The sequence below is a fragment of the Sus scrofa genome, chromosome 5, assembly GCF_054392235.1.
Source record: "Sus scrofa isolate SSC_HxYL_T2T_F1_AM1 chromosome 5, Sscrofa_HxYL_maternal_Yorkshire_Landrace_v2.0, whole genome shotgun sequence".
NCBI classification, from domain to species: Eukaryota; Metazoa; Chordata; class Mammalia; order Artiodactyla; family Suidae; genus Sus; species Sus scrofa.
Genome location: NC_139387.1, coordinates 88029750 through 88048743, shown reverse-complemented (window position 1 = coordinate 88048743; position 18994 = coordinate 88029750). Strand labels below are relative to the sequence as shown.

The 18994-nt window shown below is 47.1% G+C and overlaps 1 protein-coding gene across 2 annotated transcripts in view; it reads left to right on the top strand.

Moving 5' to 3' along the window:
* STAB2 (stabilin 2) overlaps positions 1–18994 on the top strand; it is a 174409-nt gene that overhangs the window by 70024 nt on the left and 85391 nt on the right. For both annotated transcript variants that reach the window (XM_084957343.1, XM_021092647.2), the window contains exons 16-24: positions 1743–1796; positions 2361–2441; positions 4542–4694; positions 6291–6353; positions 10151–10237; positions 11079–11165; positions 12468–12579; positions 16002–16182; positions 18343–18436. In XM_084957343.1, coding sequence (XP_084813469.1) covers positions 1743–1796; positions 2361–2441; positions 4542–4694; positions 6291–6353; positions 10151–10237; positions 11079–11165; positions 12468–12579; positions 16002–16182; positions 18343–18436 — 912 coding nt within the window. The remainder of the gene's footprint in view (positions 1–1742; positions 1797–2360; positions 2442–4541; positions 4695–6290; positions 6354–10150; positions 10238–11078; positions 11166–12467; positions 12580–16001; positions 16183–18342; positions 18437–18994) is intronic.

Sequence of the window (18994 nt, the reverse complement as noted above, 5' to 3'; positions counted from 1 at the left end):
ATTGTATCTCTTCCCAGCTCCATTCAGTGAGATCACATTGGTAGCTTGAAATCAACCTGCGGTGAGAATATTGACACCCTGGAAATTGGTCAGCTCTGTAATCCAGGGCTGTTTTTTCCCCTCCCATAGACCTGACTGACCAGCGCACTGCAGCTCCTGGCTCTCAATTTCATGTCTCTCAAAGGCAGTATCTTTCTGCTCACAAACAATATAATATGTCCCTTCTCTTTATCCTGAGTCTAAAATGGGTTTTCTACTTCAGTTTCTAGGTGAGGAATAGAACAGTCATTTCTACCACTTTCTCTGGTCCAGAGCTAAAATTTCTCAACCTGTGGGAAGCTCCTTCTCTCTCCTCATCTCAGAAGCATCCTTTAGCTTTATCCTTAGGGAGGAACCTCAGCTTAGACACTAAGATCCCCATCAGTTATGCCAAAGAAATGAAAAATAAACTGGTTTCATCACAGGAATGGTTTCTAGGTCTCCTCTGAGAATGCCATTTCCAGTGTATTGTTCTGCTTCTCCCTGAAACAGTCTCATTCCCGAGCCATCCCACCCCTGCAGAGACCATGGCTACTGATTATATGCCCCAGTCTATGACTACATCATCAAACTAGATAGAAATAAAAGGAAGCAGGAGGCCAGCCCTTGCCAGTTCACAAAGGCCTTGCAAGTAAAATGGGACAAAAGTGAATTTACGGAGTTCTAAGTCTTAGTCAGATTTTGGAAGAAAACTCCCTGTCTCTGGCATCAAAAGGCTTGGGTTTTGTTATTGTTTGTTTTCACCCAAGACAGCATATAGGAAGTGAGCGTCCTCCGGAGGGAAAGAACACCAGAGGGCTCTTCAGCAGAGCGTGTACGCATATCCTGCTGATTCGAGCCGCACTGGACTAAACTCTTGAGTCATGGCCCCTCGCCAGCTAAGGCACATGCAGTGGTGAAGGGATGCTGATCAACTTTGCCCCTTTAATTCTCCTGTTTCTTGTAAGAAAGGACCCAACACCAATTAATTCTTGAGGCTTTAGAAGGGGATTATCCAGTTGATTAAGTCTTTCCCATAGAATCAGAGGGCTGGATGGCGTCTCTGTCAACTCCATTATTTTGCAGACTAGAGGTGCTTAGGTGGCTTGCTCAAGGTCACACAGAAGCAGAACCAGAATTACACTCAGGATCCTGAGGTCTAACTCATTGCCCTTCCCAACGCACTTCCACTCCCCCTTTTAATTTATCAGCACAAACGCTGATGTAGTTCCTGCCATGTGCCCCATACTATGCTGGCTGGGGACACAGTGATGAGTAAGCCAGACAGATCCAGTCCCTGCCTTCCAGGAGTTTTTAGGAGCTCCTGGTCTTTGGTCTGTCATTTTCCAGCTGTCCCCATTTTTCCCCACTCCTCATGCCACTGAACATCCAAGTTTATGATGGCTTTGCTTCTGCCTCCACATCCTCACTTCTGGGTACCATAACGTAGTTATAAGGGGAAGTTAAGACACAGAGGCTGCTTTGCTCAAGGTCTCCTAATAATAGAACTAAAGGTACAGAAAGCATCTCTTCCAGGGCTGGCCAACAGGTGGTCAACTTCAACATTCTTATTGGTAACCCGCCTTGCACATAATGCTATTGACTTATAGATGTAGTGGCCTAATTTTCTTGACTAAGTGTCCAAAGTCATTTGAGGAAGTATGCAAAAGAGATAAATCTGTGTTTTCCTCAGTGACCAAGGAAGTATTTTGATTTGTTTGCAGGGATCTCGGAAGCTTCTGGAACTTGTCAGATACCACATTGTCCCATTTACACAGGTCAGTTCCATCTTCCTTCCCTAATTTTCCCTACTATCAAGATATCTAACCTTAAATTCCAGTATTTTAGTGCTAGAGAACATGTAACAGTTGTTCTTCACCTGCAGCTCTGAGCACATGCTTAGCAGTGAAGAGTGAGCCCATTATCAAAGAAACCGTCCAAGCCACAAAAAATCATGTCAAAATTGAAGTTTCCGTCATGGCTCAGTGGTTAACGAATCTGACTAGGAACCATGAGGCTGCAGGTTTGATCCCTGGCCTCGCTCAGTGGGTTAAGGATCTGGCATTGCCATGAACTGTGGTGTAGGTCACAGACGTGGCTTGAATCCTGCGTTGCTGTGGCTGTGGCGTAGGCTGGTGGCTACAGCTCCGATTGGACCTCTAGCCTGGAACCTCCATGTGCTGCAGGAGCAGGCCTAGAAATGGCAGAAAGACCAAAAAAAAAAAAAAAAATCATGTCAAAATTCCCATCATTTATTTCATAAGATTCCAAGCTCCTTTTTCTGGTGACACCTTTGGGTGCTGCTCTTGATGTCTCTGTCCATTGTTCTCTTATCCTTGCAGCTGGAAGTGGCCACCCTCATTTCGACCCCTCACATTAGGAGCATGGCCAACCAGGTCATACGCTTTAACACGACTGACAATGTAGGTGAAAACTCAACTCTGGGTGTCATGACTTGGGTGCATTTCTTCTCTGCTTGTGACTGTTCAGCGGATTTTCCTACTCGACACCAGCTCACAGGCTTAAACTCTTTGTGATTATCTCATTCACTTGTTATGTCTTCCAGCAAATATGTGCTGAGCAACTGCCTGTGTGAGTCTGAACTAGGAGCCAAGGATAAAGTAATGACAAAGATAAGCTTATATCCCAACAAGGAAAACAGACTTAAAACAGTGACCACTTAAGAACAATTATAAGTGCCACCGAGGGGGAAGTTAAGAGGGCTGTGAAAGCTCACAGCAGGAGACTGAGCAAATCAGGGGTCTAGAGATCCCAGCCAGGATGTGATGCTTTGGCCAAGCTTCAGAGGATGAGTTTGTGAACTTAGGCAGAGTTGTGTAGAAGGGAGTTCCAGGAAGACGGGCGAGCAGGTTGCAAAGGCCCTGAGGTGGGAGGGAACATGATTTACGTAAGAAACTCAAAGAAGGCAGTGTTATTCAGCTGACTCCTGAGGGCTGTGATATCAGCAGAAATCTGATTTCTGAGGCACAGAGATTAGGTCTCCTGTCGATTCACTGTTACCGGTGATAATTATGCCCTTCATCCTTTCCACACGTTTCTAATGCGTGTCAGGGATGTGCCAGACACCATTCTAGGTCCTGGCAGACCAGTGAGCAGACAGACAGAAGTCCCTAGTTGCACGAAACTTTCATTCTAGTAAATAGGACTACAGGTAATAAACAAGTCAGTAAAGTACCTCGTCTATTAGAGGGTTGTAAGTGGTAAGGCAAAAAAAAAAAAAAAAAAAAACCAGCAAAGCGAGGATGGGGAAGAGAAAGTGGGGATGGGGCTGATGTTTCAGATAAAGTGTCTAAGAATCCTCATGGGGAAGAAAGTATGAGTGCGAAGACTGACAGAAATGAGGGAACAGGCGGTGTGAATACCCAGGGCAAGGGCGTCCCGGAGGGAGGAGACGGCGGGTGCGAAGGCACAAAGCAAGGGACCTGCTGACCTGGCTGAAGAAGAGCAAGGTCCCCGTGGCCGGAGGAGAGGGAGGAAAGGAGAGAGGCAGGAGGGAGGAGGAGAAGTGGGGTCGGGTCTCACGGGGCCTAAGAACTCAGGGCAAGGGTACAGGCTTTTGCTTTGAATAAATAAAAAGCCATCAGAGGATTTCGAGGAGTGGAATGATATCAGATGTACATTTTGCAGAAACTCAGAGAAAAATGATGGTGACTGGTGGGGAGATGAGGGAGGGCGCGTGGGGGGAGGGAGAGGGAGGCACAAACTGCTGGATGTACGGGAGGCTCCAGGATATTTGCACAACATGCGGAGGATGGCCAGCATATCCCGAGAACTGTAAATGGAAAGTTACCTTTAGAAATGGTGTAAACAATTTAAAAAAAAATTTTAAAGCATAATGGTGACTCAGAGCAGGGTGGTAGCAGAGACCTGGTAATAAGTGGTTGAATTCTGAAGGTAAATTGAAGGTAGACCCGTAGAACTTTCCGTTGGACAGGATGGAGGATGAAGACAGAGGAAGCCAAAGATGACTTCCGAGCTTCTGACTGAAACCACGAGAAGGATGGCATTGCAGCTCTGGGGGTGGGGGGTGGAATAGAGATCAGAATTCGTTGCTAATTTGGTCGTTTTCTGCTCCCTCGCCTACAACATATGCCTGGAACTTTCCTGGGTTTGTTCACTGAGGTGTCCCCAGAGCCTAAAGCAGAGTCTCAAACAAGGCCAGTAAATGTATCTAAATGAATGGATCCCCACCTCACCACAGAGGTGAAACAAGTTGCCCAAGGTCTCCGAGCAAAGGTATTGCAGAGCTGGAATCGTTACACCTCTTCCCCAGCCTGGACCCGAGGACCACTTCTGCAGGGATATCCTTGCCTGAAGTCAGTTAAGAATTCACTCAACAGATTCCCTGCCAGCCAAGCCCTTCTGAAAGCCCTCTCCCACTCAGGGAAAAGTTCTGTGAGGTGGAAGCCTCTCTTGAGAGGTTGCCACTGTTCAGATCTGCCCCGGGGTGGCTGGTACTCCCGTGGTGTAGACAGGTGAGCAGCGTCGTTGCTTCCTTCCAGGGACAGATTCTGGCCAATGGTGTGGCAATGGAAGAAACGGAGGTGGCTGCCAAAAACGGCCGGATTTACACGCTCACCGGAGTCCTCATTCCCCCTTCCATCACCCCAGTTCTGCCCCACCGATGTGACGAGACGAAGAGAGAGATGAAACTGGTAAGGAAGCTAGGGAAATAAGTAAGGACTCAAGACAGCCCCCCACAGCCAACGACTCTCCTCACAGTTCTGCAGAGAGTCCCGCCACAGGAGCCTCCTTCTGAAGGCATCTGACGGCATTTCCACCTTTGTGAAGAGGCAGGAGGGCCTGAGCTCCTAGCTCATCCAATGTGAACCAGAGTTCCTGGGGGGCTTTCCTCACTGGTAGATGCTACCCTGGAATTTTCGTTTCCTAGAGCTGCCATCACAAGTTACCATGCAACGTGGCTTAAAGCAACAACAACTTATTCTCTCACAGTTCTGGAAGCCAGATGTCCAAAATCAAGGTTTTCTGCTTCCACTGCAACAACCTGGAACAGAGCAACCCTGTATCAAGACCAGGCAGGGAGTTGGGGCTACTTGTTCTCCAGCTCCCCAAAGCAAAGAATCACTATATGGTTTGAGCTGCAACCCAAGAAATTTTGATTGTATAGAGAAAAATGCTTCCCAAGAGCTTCCTTAGAATGAATTCTTCTTCTATTATTTTCTCTGGGTTTAAAGTCAAATCAGTCTGTTCTGCAGGGTTTGGGGTGGTTTTGATTAGGTCTATTAAAATTACAAATGCATTCTCTGGAAAGTACTAAGGGCTAGTAAACAGTAGGAGCAGCTGGTATCTTCCAAAAGTCTCAGCTTTCACCAGGCTGAACCCATAGCTGCCTCTGGGCATGTAGGTTTGGTATTTAGAGGCTTAATGAATAACTCTGTACTAGTAGACTACTTAGCAGGAAACAGTTTATCCCAGTGGTTCAAATGAAGAGACTAACAAAGAAGCTACTCCAGGAGGATGGGCCGGGCTGAGGGAACGAGCACGTGTTGCCGGGGCATCCGGGGGAAGCAGTGGCAGGAAACCATCATCCCCATTGAGTCAAGGGGGCAGGGGCTGGAGTCACCTGAACCCAGTGAGAGTGGGAAGCATGGAAGGAGAGGTGTCCATCAGGAGCTGTAGGCGTGGTGCCCTAGCAAAGAGGGAGCAGGAGAGAGATGCCTTGACCTTCCTCTCGTCCTACCCACTGAGAGCCTGCTGGCGCCTCGTGCTGGCCCCAACCTGTTGGAAACTGGTGAAGGGAACCCAAGAGACCATCCTTCCAGCTTAACCTCCTGGAGTATGGAGCCCAGCAGGGATGCTCAGAGGGCCAGTCTGGGAGATTTGCAAGCACACACCCCTTTTCTTCCCCCTGAATTCAGAACCCTGGAGGAAGAAGTCCAGGAGATAGAAAGGTAGAGATTCAGTGTTCAGCCTTGTTCCTGCTAACCTAATGGGAGAACAAGGCCTTGAGTTTGTGGCCAGTGCTAATGCTTTGCCCCTGGCACAGATGGACACCTGCAGTGTCCCCTCAGGGACAGCTGCCTCTATGTAGCAGAGTCGACTGGAAGGCTGAGACCTATGGACTGTCTGACCCTGAAAGAGGATGAGGAAGGGGCTGCTCTGAGCAGACCCAGTTCCTTCTCCCCAACCCCTCCTGCCCTGACCTCACTCCTGGTGCATGAGGCTAGACGTGGTGATCAGCTGCCCCCTCACACAGGACATCTGTACTGACCTGCTCTCTTCCCTCCCAGGGCACTTGTGTGAGCTGTTCCCTGGTGTACTGGAGCAAGTGTCCTGCCGACTCCGAGCCCATGGTAAGTGGGACAGCTTCGGGGCAGCATACATCACCAATCCACCCACCACCCCACCACCCCCGGCATGGTTTCTCAGCCTTTCTGCCTTCCCTCTTGAAAGATAGTCATTCCAACTGGGGTAATAGTAGGTTAGCTCTCAGCCCACTGTATACAGGATGGTAGAAAGGCAACACCCAAGTCTGTCTTTGAGTCCTTGCTCATTTTTCAAGGTAAGTTGCTTAACCTTTTTACTTTAATTTACTTATCTGCAAGTAGTAATGATGACAGTAATAGCGGCAACAGCAGGATTAGCATAGGTAAAAGCTCCAGCACAATGCCTAAAGCAAAGAGCCACTCAGTGAAGGTTCCTTCTCTGTTGTCCTCTTAAATAAAATCCAGAGTTTTCAGGAGAAGGCAAAACTTTACCTCCCCTCGCAGGGTCTCTGATTGGGCCTAAGAATTAAGTTGACCAAAGACAAATTACCAGGAGAAAAGCTCACAGGTTTTTACATGTACAAAGGAGCTTCTTGAGGAGAATGAAGACCCACAGAAATGGCAAAACCCAAGTGCTTATACAGTAGGTTGAACAAAGACAGGTAACTGTAGAAAAGTAACTAAAACGTGAAATGTATTTCACAATTTATACCTCCAACAAATCATTATCTTGTGTTGTACATCTTAAATGTATGCAATGTTATATGTTTACCAGATCTCAGTAAAGCTGGAAAAAGAAAATGAAATGTATGAGGAATTCACATTTCATATATTCTTCTAAAAGAAGAAAATTAACAGAGTCTGTACAGATTTCTCTCTGCTTCAGCTACTGTTTCTGGTGACAAGATGTTTCTTTGCTCTTAGTACAGGGAGGGCACTTTTCACACAGGATTTTATGTCCTCTTTTCAGAGAGAAAAGGGAGATCAGAGTGTTTCTTTGGTAGCTGCAATTTTTTAAGTGCCTTTAGCTCAGAATAATCCTTAGGCCAACGTGGCATATTTTGGAATAGCTACTCTGCCATTCTTCATTTGTAATTGCTCTTCCCAAGCATCCTTCTAGAGAGAAATATAAGAAATATCAAGAAAATGACAATGGGGGATTCCCGTCGTGGCTCAGTGGTTAATGAATCTGACTAGGAACCATGAGGTTGCGGGTTCGGTCCCTGCCCTTGCTCAGTGGGTTAAGGATCTGGCGTTGCCGTGAGCTGTGGTGTAGGTTGCAGATGTGGCTCGGATCCCGCGTTGCTGTGGCTCTGGCGTAGGCCGGTGGCTACAGCTCCAATTAGACCCCTAGCCTGGCAACCTTCACATGCTGCGAGAGCAGCCCAAAGAAATAGCAAAAAGACAAAAAAAAAAGAAAGAAAGAAAGAAAAGAAAATGACACTGGGACCATCAAAACTTCCTCAAATTTGATTGAATTCTGCACACATCTATTGGGTATTATAGAGATGGCTCAGGAGTCAAAAAGATGAATAAGGTTTTATTTTGGTTTGGTTTTGCCTTGAGAAGCTCTAATCTGGGAAGAAAAAAAAAAAAAAGTTCCCATCATGGCTCAGTGGTTAACGAATCTGACCAGGAACCATGAGGTTGTGGGTTCGATCCCTGGCCTCGCTCAGTGGGTTAAGGATCCAGCGTTGCTGTGAGCTGTGGTGTAGGTCACAGATGCAGCTCGGATCTGGCGTTGCTGTGGCTGTGGTGTAGGTTGCTGTGGCTGTGGTGTAGGCCGGGGGATACACCTCCGATTCGACCCCCTAGCCTGGGAACCTCCATATGCCGTGCATGTGGCCCTAGAAAAGACAAGATGACAAATAAAAAAATAGATGGATGGATGGATGGATGGATGGATGGATGGATGGATGGAAGGAAGGAAGGAAGGAAGGAAGGAAGGAAAGAAAGGAAGGAACAAAGGAAGAAAGAAAAACAGGCAGTTCCCTGGTGGTCTAGAATTCAGTGCTTTCACTGCTGTGGCCCGGGTTCCAATCCCTGGTCTGGGAACTGAAATCCCACATTAAGCCACTGCACACCACAACTAAAAATAAAAGAATAAAATGGAATACAGACCATTATACAACAATCCATAATTCATATGCCAAGTAAGTACTCTGCTAGTAGCAAAAGCAAAGTTTTCTAAGATAAAATTGATGATAGAAATTTCTGCCTCTAAGTTCATCCTAAGAAAGAAGTTCCCAACCAGAAGGTTCATTCCGCACAAGAACAGATCCCTAAGAAAGGTGATGAGCTCTTTAACACCATCCTATTGCAAAGCCTTTACTAAAGAAAAACATTAAAATTAAACAGGCACAGTGTTCAGAGATTTATTTTGCTCCATGCAGCCATCATCGCCCCTGAGTGCTGCAGGATGCTGTCACCCAGAGGATACAGAGAGGGAGGCCAGAAGGGGACACCGTGGTGACTGGCGTCACAGTGCTCACTGTGTGCCAGACATTGTCCTGAGTGCTTCATGCGGCACAGCTGTGAGGGGGGCACGTTATCCTAATCAGTGTGTGATCTGGGAGCTAAGGCATGGAAACAGAAAATCCTGCACTCAAGGTCACGCGGCTGGTACACGGCAGACCATGATCCTGCATTGCCTCAGCCCCAGGGAGAAGGAAGGGGAGAGAAAAGGAAGAAATGAGAGGCGTGGGTCAGAGCCAAGAGAACCCCAAACTGCCCTCCCAGGCTTCCACGATCTATGCTTGGCTAATTATCTTGACAGCCAACAGGAGGGTTGAATGTTCCTATTCAATGACCTCAGAATTCCTTTGGACAGCTAGGAAAGCAGGATTTTATTACTCCTGAAGTTTTCATTGCTCTCTTCTTGAGCAAGAGCCTAAGGAGAAAGGGTACCTTGATATCACCTTTTACCTACCATAAAATTTGTGCCAGGGGCTAAATGCTTAGGATGACACTTGAGATGAGCATTATCATCCCATTACACTAAGCCGCTGAGGCCCAAAGAGACAGCATGATTTTCCTCTGAGATCTTTAAAGTTCGTAGGTGATAAGACCCATTCCCTCCATCTGCCACCAACTGGCAAAGTTCCTTAGGGAAAGGATATAGGAGTTCCCTAGTGGCTTAGTGGATTAAGGATCTAGCCTTGTCACTGCTGTGTCTGGAGTCACTGCTGTTGTGCAGGTTTGATCGCTGACCTAGGAATTTCTGCAAGCTGTGGGAATATCCAAAAAAAAAAGAAAAGAAAAAGGGTTTAACCCGTCTGGGCCTCAATTTTCTCTTTCATTAAAAAGGGAATGAGAAATATCCACATGGAGTTGAAGATTGATGGCCCATACGGGCAATGTGTCAGCCCTAGTAGGTTCTCAATAGACGGTACTTGTCAATAATTCTGAGTGGGCACTGGAGCATCAGGAAATGGAAGGAAGTCTGCCCCCACCACCACCACTCCCAAGAGAAAAACTCAGACCAACAGTATTTTTTTTTTTTTTTTTGGTGGATCTTTGTACAAAAGAGGGGAAAATTCTTTAATAGCTCCAAATTTTCTGTATAGGAGGAGGTTGGGGATGGCTCTTACTTGGAAGGGGAGGCCAGGCCGCATCTGAGATGCGTAGGAACACGAGAGGGGACAGAAAGGTATGTGTGCCCTGAGTCATGCAGACCCAGGCGTGTGTTCTTCCAACAAGGGAACAGAGGCCTAAGGAGGGCGACTGAGCTCTGCCTGGGCCCCGTGTGCGGGTGTGCCCTAGTGCTCTTTCCCAGCACCGGCGGGAAAACAGAAGTGGATTGTCTAGTTCTACAGAAGCCGAGTCATGCGCAGGCAACTTCAGGCTGCAGGCTGCCATGCGTTTCCTCCTTGGCTTTCTTCCAGACGCTCTTCACACACAAATGTGTCTACACTGGCCGAATCAGGAGCCTGAAGAATGGCTGTGCCCGATACTGTAATGCCACTGTGAAGGTGAGGCGTGTGTGCGTGTGTGTGTGTGTGTGTGTGTGTGTGTGTGTGTGTGTGTGTGTCTGGGGCCCTCCCCCAGGCCACCAAGACCCACACTGAAGCTGGCAGGGCTGGTCAGCTCTTGGACCCAAGTCTGTGCCATCACAGGTGGCCTGTGGGACCTTGGCCAGGCCTTCCTGCAGGGGAAGTGGAGGGCAGATTTCTCCATATGGCAGCCAGGTCCCCCCCCACCGGCTTGTGCCCTCCATCCCCCAGTTCCCTACCGCTCTGAATATCGAGCCGCACCCTGACACTACCCGCACAGCCCACCCTCTGCGGTGTCTGTGACCTGTCCCTTCCCCTGTTCCCACCTCAGAGTACGCAGCTTTGCCGTTCCCTCCTTCACAATGTTCTCCCAGGTTTTCTTGGGGCCAAATCATCTTTCAAGTCTTTATTCAATTGTCACCTCCTCTGTCACCATCCACTCACAGTGGCCTCCCAGTCTCCCCCACCTGCCACCACTTGATAATGGGACTTTGTTTGCCCAGTGCTTACCACTCTCTGAAATCCTCTTTTTTTTAAAAAAAAAAATTACTGTCTCCTCCCCAATGAGATAGAACATAGGCTCTGTGAACCCAAGCGTGTATGTGTCTTGCTCCCAAGGTGCCAGAGCCAGGCTGGCACCCATGGTTGGACCTTAGATGAAGCGATGGCTGAACACAAGCCAGGCCATTATCAGCAAAAGAAAAAGTCGCAGTCATGGGGGTAGGAAGACGGATACTGATTGTGATCATAATGGAAATTAAAATGTATTTCCTTTGCGCAACTGGAACTCTGCTTCGGATTCCCACATTTTGTTTCTCAGATACCAAAGTGCTGCGAAGGCTTCTACGGGCCCGACTGCGTCCAGTGTCCAGGAGGCTTCTTGAATCCGTGCTCGGGGAATGGGCAGGTGATGAGGACTGGAGACTTACTTTTTGACAAATGCTGAGGTTGACCTGTGATAAGTCAAAAAATGATTTTTAAAATCACTAAACCAAGAAATGATACAATGCCAGTCACTGTTCCTAGGGAGTAAAAGAAATAGACTAGTAGGAGTTCCCTGGTAGCCTGGCGGTTAAGGATTAAGGATTGTCACTGCCAGAGCTTGGACTCTCTTACTGGCCTGGGGAATTTATGTTGCAGAAATTGGCTGTATGTGCAGCCAAAAAAAGAAAAGAGAGATCAGTTGCTACAAGAGCAGAAGGTGTGAGCAGGCGAAGGACTTGCCTGGGGGAGTGGCAGGGGGCTGGGTGTCTGGTGATGTTGCAGCTGGTCTGCTTTCCTACAGCTGATGGCATGACCTTGAGTGACTAGGCAAGGATCTCTGGACCCCATCTTCCTCCTGTAGGAGGGAGCAAGGTTGGCCTGCATTGATCTCCAAGATTTCTTTAGGGCCAAGATTTGATGATTCTTTAAAAAAAAAAAAAAAAAAAGTAGCACTGCCCAATGAAGGCTTTTTTTTTGGCCCATCTGAAAAACGTAGTGAAATACAAGGGCCAGGACTTAACTCATCTGGCCAGAGCTAAACAAAGGTAAGAGTAGTTTGTAAGGGAAATTATATATCTGCATATTTGAGACATCCACATCAAAGATAGACCTCACCCGAGGGGAAGGAAGACTGGGTGACCACCAAGTGGGGATACCACATGGCAAAGGGAATCGGGTGAAGCTCTAGTACATATTACCTATGGCAGCTGGGTGCTCCATGCAGGACCCCAGCCTCACTGTGATACATGTCACTCAGTACAAATCTAACTTCGAAGTAGATGGGGTGCTGGGGAATTGCAGGTGGAGGGTGGGGAAGCAAAATGCTCCCCTGAAGGGAGAAACCCTGCAGGCTGGAGGCGCACAGCTGAGCATGGAGCATCTGGAGAGAAAGGCTGACCTTTATTCTGAAGGTCAGTGGCTTATATCAGCGCGTCCATCCTGATTAGCATGGCTTAGAGGCTCCAGTTCACCACTGTGGACCCCCCACCACCACCACCTTGAATGACTTCTGTAAAGTTCTGACTCCTGGCTCAGGCCCCCCACCTGTCACTGTCTTAGCTTCCTACCTGATACCCACGACTCCGCTTCCCTCAAGGGGTCCCAAAGAATCATTTAAGCAGAATTGAATTTGAGCTAAAGAAGCAGGCAGGAAATGAAAGCACCTGGGGGTCCTGGCCGGGGCCTGTGTTGTCCTAACGGCCAGGGGCCCTGCCTTTGCTCGCAGTGCGCCGACGGCCTTGATGGGAACGGGACGTGCATTTGCCAGGATGGCTTCCGAGGCTCCCAGTGTCAGTTCTGCACAGACCCCAATAAATATGGACCTCAGTGTGACAAAAGTAAGTGTCGCTTCCAGAGCTGCCTTCTGCTTCTCAGCCCAGGTCCCTGCAGCACTGCGACAAGCCAGCAGTACAGCCCGGGTATCGGGTGCCTCCTGGCTCGTGGGCACCTTCCTCTTCATCACAGGGATTTCTTAAGTGCTTGGGTCCCAAACGGCAGCCGGTGCCAGATTGCCGGGCCCCACTCAGAATGTCTCAGACAGGAGCCCTGGCTGGCGCTCGAGGATTTGCATTTCTATCAAGTCTCCTGCTTTGCCCACACTGCTGGGCACTTTGAAAACTAGTCTTCTAGGGCTTCCCCACATATCTGAAGTGCTCGTGGGCTCCAAATTAAGGAGCAGAACAGACTCGCTCCACACCTTTCAGGCAGCCCTCTTCCAACAGCTCCTCCCTTTGCAGAATCTGCCACCTTGGGCTAATTACTGCACCTCTCTAGGCCTCCGTCTTCTCATCTATAAAATGAGGGCAAAATGGTAACTGCCTCGTAAGGTTAGTGCAAGTTATAAATGGAAAGCAATTGCCTTAGAAAAACGTCCAGCACCTAGCATGCACTACCGATATCATTATCCACTATTACAGGTACTGTTGCTCTTTACCCAAGTTCAGTGACATAAATGTCCAGAAGCTCACAGAACATGTAGAAAGTTTGTAACACTAGGCATTGAAAAAAATGCAGTTATACAATCCTAGAAAATATGTTTTCATTCTTAAGAATAACATCATGTGACTGTTTAAGTATATACATAGAAATACGTATCTATTCTCTATCTCCAAGGTAAGATTAGAATTTGATGGGAAAAAAGTGAACAAATCAGAGCTTGCTGTGGAGTCAACCCAACCTAGCGTTCAGTCCTCACTCTGCAAATTACCAGCTCTATGACCTTAGAAAAAGTCTCTCATTAAAGCTTAATGTCACCATGTATAAAGTGAAGACAGTACTGGGTACCCACTTCATAGGTTGTTGATTAAATTAACTCATGATGTAGGACTTCAGCCGAGAGGGTGCACCTAGCATGTGGTCAATAAAGGAGACCGTTCTTGCTGCTGTCCCTCCTAACCCCACTCATCTGATACACAACCGCCTTCCTTGTATCATCTTCACAGCTGCCTCTCAGGGTAGAAGGGACACTGGAGCCCAGCAAAGTCAGGGCTGCCGATCCTAGTCCAGCGCTTCTTTTGCCTAATAAGGTTTCTGAGGGGAAAAAAGGCGGGGGAGGGAGGTGTATTCCAGAGCCTGCTGACATTGGCATTTTTATAAGGCCAGCGGGCAAGATGCTGAGGCTGGGGCCGGAGTGGTGGTCTTCCTGCTCCAACACCTCCCACCCAGGTCTGTGGCTGCCCACCCTCTCATTGCAGGGGCGCCACCTCTTCATTCTGGGGTCTTGTTTCTTGAAAACTCAACCCTGATTTTTTTTTTCTTTTTTAAATTAAAGTATGGTTGATTTACAGTGTTCTGCCAATTTCTGCTGTACAGCAAAGTGACCCAGTTATATACACATATATATGTATATTTATACGTGTGTGTATATATATATATATATGCTTTTTCTCATATCATCCCCCATCATGTTCTGTCCTAAGAAATCGGACGCAGTTCTCTGTGCTGCACAGTAGGAAACCCTGACTCTTAAAAGTTACTGAAAATGTTCTGGTTTTGTTTGCATTTGGAGGGATTTTTTAAAATTTTATTGGAATATAGTTGACTTTCGATGTTGCGTTAGGTTCAGGTGGACAGCAGAGTGAGTCAGTTATGCACGTATACATACCCATTCTTTTTCAGATTCTTTTCCCATATGCGCTATTACAGACTATTGGTAGAGGTCAGCGTGCTATACAGCAGGCCCTCGTCAGGTATCTGTTTCACACATAGTAGTGTGCATGTGTTAATTCCAACCTCCCACTTTATCCCCCATCACTTTCCCCCTTCGATAACTATAAATTCGATTTCAAAATCTGTTTGTTTCTATTTTATAAATAAGTTAAATCATTTTTCTTAGATTCCACATATAGGTGATATCTATCATATGTGTCTTTCTCTGACTGTACATAGTATGCTAACTTCTAGGTCCCTCGATGTTGCTGCAAATGACATAATTTCATTCTTTGGTATGGCTGAGTAATCTTCCATTGTATAGATGCCCCACATCTTCTTCACCCATTCATCTGTTGATGGACATCTAGGTTGCTTACATGTTGGGCTATTGTAAATAATGCTGCGGTGAACATTGAGATGCACGTATCATTTCAAATTATGGTTTTCTCCAGGTAGATGCCCAGAAGCGGGATTGCTAGAACATATGGTAGTTCTAGATCTAGTTTCTTAAGGAAGCTCCATACAGTTCTCCATAGTGGTTATACCAGTTTACATTCCCACCAACAGCGTGAGAAGTCTTTTTTGTTTTAGATACAGCTGTGTTTTTCCAGCACCCTCTCACTGTGTTTCTCTTTCCTGGATACTGTCTTCAAGCTCTCACACTAATTCTGCTCCCATCAGTATTTTCTGGGGCAAAAAAACACATATTTATTCATTTCTGATTATATTCGAGCACCTAAATCCGTGCCACCTGCCTTTACAAATCTCTGTAGTGTTCTTTTCATTCCTACATGCATAGAACCCTGAGTCTAATATTTATTAGACTCACATTACAATTTTTACCTATAATCAAAAGCAAAGTTAGCAGTCAAAGTTTAAGTGATAACAAGCAGGTGGAAATGCCAGTTGATATGCCAATCTACTGGCTACTCATGGGCACCAACAGACATGGAATTGGAATATCTGAGCTCAAGTCCCTGTTTGGGAACTTATCAGCAAGTTCGGCAAATTTGCTTCACCTCTCTAGGCCTCAGTTTTCTCACCTGGAATATGGGGATGATGAAAGGATCTGCCTCCTGAGGCTGGTGACTGTTAATGAGAGGCTACAGGTTAGAGGCTGGCCCAAGGCTTAGAACAAGGTCGGTGTGTGAAGACTGGCCATGAGTTATCACTGGTTTGATGTGATAGAGTGTGAAGACCAAATAGGCAAGCAACACATCAGAGGCTGTGCTGGCAGGAGAAAACACTTCTGTTTATTACAGAATGTCTCCAGGAAAGGGTGTAAAATTTCCAGACTAAACTCTCCAACCATGAAGTAGGTGAAAATTGAGCTCCTTGGATTTTTTTCACATCATCACAATCCACCCTCCCCCCTGCACCCCAGGCTCAGACACACAAGGCAGTGCAGAGGCCAAGCCCTTCTGGCCGAGAGCTGTGCCTGGCACACAGAGAAAGATGCTAAGAAATAGCTTCTGGAGCCATCCCAGGCTCAGCCCCGGGATCTGTCCTGGCAGGGGCATGGGAAGGGAGCCCTGTCCTACAGAGTCCCCTGTGCCTCATTGCTAAGCCTGTCCCCCTGCCCCAAATGGCCTTCTTCCTTCTCTTGCAGGATGTCTGTGCATCTTTGGAACGTGTGACAATAGAATCGATAGTGACGGGGCCTGCCTCCCTGGCACTTGCAGGGAAGGCTCTGCTGGGAGATTCTGCCACAAACACACCTCAGCCTGTGGGCCCTACATGGAGTTCTGTCACATCCACGCCACCTGTGAATACAGCAATGGGACAGCAAGGTAAGCCTGGGGCAGGGGGGCACCACTCTTAGCAGTCCACAGCCACAGTGTTACCTGCAGAGTGACCCAACCTGTATCTAAACTCTTTGTAAACTAAGGCCTGTTCTCTCCAGCTGTTAGCGTGGCTTTTGTGGAGAAAATTCGAGGCTGAGCTGGGTTCCAATTGCAGTACTCCCTGCTTTGAAACTTACCAGCTGTGTGACCTTGGGCGGTTTCTTAATCTGTCTGAGCCTCACTTTCCTCATAAGTGCACTAAGGGTGGTATTACCTACCTAGCAGGGCAGTTGTGGAGAAAAGCTGAATGCCAAAGCACCCAGCCCCAGGTCTGGCACGTCATGGGTGCTGTCATGTCATCACTCACGTGAAGGAAACGAAGATTTACCCACCAACTTTCTAACCCTTTAAAAACACCTTTACTTCCTAAGGCCATTAAAATAACTCCTCTGTTAAAGACATCTTACAGGAAGTCGGGTCTTTGGTCATTGAATGACATTTGATTTCTTTTTTTTTTTTTTTTTTCTTGAGATTTTTTTTTTTCTCGGAATTGTACTGAATTAATTTGGAGAAAACTGACATGTTTGTGATACCAAGTCTTTTCACTCATGAACATAGATATAGCTTCATTAATTGAGGCCTACTTTAATATCTTCCAAAAATGCATTTTGATTTCTTTTTTTTTTTTTTTTTTGGTCTTTTGTCTTTTGAGGGCAGCACCCGCGGCATATGGAGGTTCCCAGGCTAGGGGTCCAATGGGGGCTGTAGCTGCCGGCCTACACCACAGCCACAGCAATGCCAGATCTGAGCCACGTCTGCGATCTACACCACAGCTCATGGCAATGCCAGATCCTTAACCCACTGAGAGAGGCCAGGGATCGAACCCGCATCCTCATGGTTCTAGTTGGATTCGTTTCTGTGGTGCTATGATGAGAACTCCTGCATTTGATTTCTTAATACTGTCTACCACATGCAATGGGCTTGGGATGGGCACATTTCCCCTCTGGAACTACCTGGTTGAAAGGCGGTAATTGCGCAGAAAATATCCTGGGAAATGCAGCAGACATGTGGAATTCTTGTCTTTATTTTTGCAGCACTGTTCTTAATTTGTAATTACCTAGTTATTTGCTTACCTGTTTATAGTCCATCTTCCGTACTAGTCTGCAGGTGGCATGGGACAGAGACTGCCTTTGCTCTTCTGCGAGCGGGAGTGTGTTAGAAACGCATGCTCCTAAGGAGTTAGGAGCTCCATCAGTGCATAAGGCAAAGTGAGCAAAATTGCCCTTAAAACCTCTCAGATCACCCACAGAGGACCATCAACATGGGTCTGTATTTGCTGTATAAACAAAGGTGAATCAGTGTTGGAACAAATCAGTCTGTTTCTTCATTTTGGGAACCAGCTAAAGTGTTTGGTTCCTCTGGGATTCTTGATACATAAAGAGTCATTTTATTTCAGTGTTTGTGGAGCAAACATGACTGAATATGCAGTAATGATGTTGGGGGGGTGTGTGATGGAGCCACAGGGTGTCCTGGAACCTATCACCAATAAATATTGGTTGATCAAATGGCCCCATTCATTAATCGAAGTTTCACGGTGAAGCACTTTGAGAGGAGTGTCTGAAGGGTGATGGATTAGCAAACTCTGGGCTCAGGTTGTACTCTGAGAAAAAAGGACATTGGAGAGGGAGAAGGTCTCACCTGATCATCATGTTCAAAGAGTTTAAGGACTGTCGCACAGAAAGGAGTCGAGTTCTCTGCTGACCCAGACGTAATAACTTGAGATATAAAGAGGCAGATTCCAGCCCAGTAAGAGCAGAAAAGCCACCTGATGTTGAGACTAAGAAGGTGCCAATGTGAGCAAGTGCCCTGCTGAACACTAAAGGTTAGATCCATTTTCCAGATGAGGAAACCAAGTCTCCCAGAGGTTAAGGGACTTGCCCAGGATCACGCAACTGCAAGGAGGTGGGGCCTGAATTCCCATCAGGTGTGTTTGACTGCAGAGCTACAAGTGCCTGTGATACTTGGCTCCCCCACCCCGATAGGGGCAAAGTGTCAAGCCGCCTGGCCTTGAACCTGCTCACTCACCTGGCCTGTCCTCTTGTGGGGGTGGGATGGCCGGTGCTTATAGTTCTGAAGCTGACTTTGTGCACTCACTCTTCTTTGCAGCTGTGTCTGCAAAGCAGGCTATGAAGGGGATGGAAGCCTCTGTTCAGAGACAGACCCTTGTTCGGGATTAACCCCGGGGGGCTGCAGCCGCAATGTGAGTATTAGTCTTTTTTCAGGCTGTTGGGGTTTTTAGGAAATGCTGAGGGAGGGCCTTCCAAAGGGCAGTATCAGATGACTTTTCATCGAATGAGGCACATTTGCTTGAACTCTGTGTTGTAAAGATGGTGCCAAGTGCCTGCCAAGAGCCTTCCTAAATCCACATGTGCAGGGATGGGGGTGGGAGTATCCTAGGTCCACATGTGCAGGGTGAGGGAGTTCTCATGTGGCACAGTGGGTTAAGGATCCAGGGTTGTCACTGCAACAGCTGGGGTCGCTGCTGTGGCTCCAGTTTAATCCCTAGCCCAGGAATTTTCAAATACTGCAGATGTAACAAAACAAAACAAACAAAACACATTCTGAGAATCGGATATTAGAGATCATTAGTAAAAATAATTTCTGATTTAACATTACAGCCTACAAGTGACTTTCCTCCCACTAACTGAGTGAAGCAGATGTTTTTTATCCGCATTTTACTGATCAGAAAACTGAGGCTGGGGGACGTTAACTGACTTACCCTAAGTTCCATTAGTGTCGGGTGTAGCCCAAACTGACC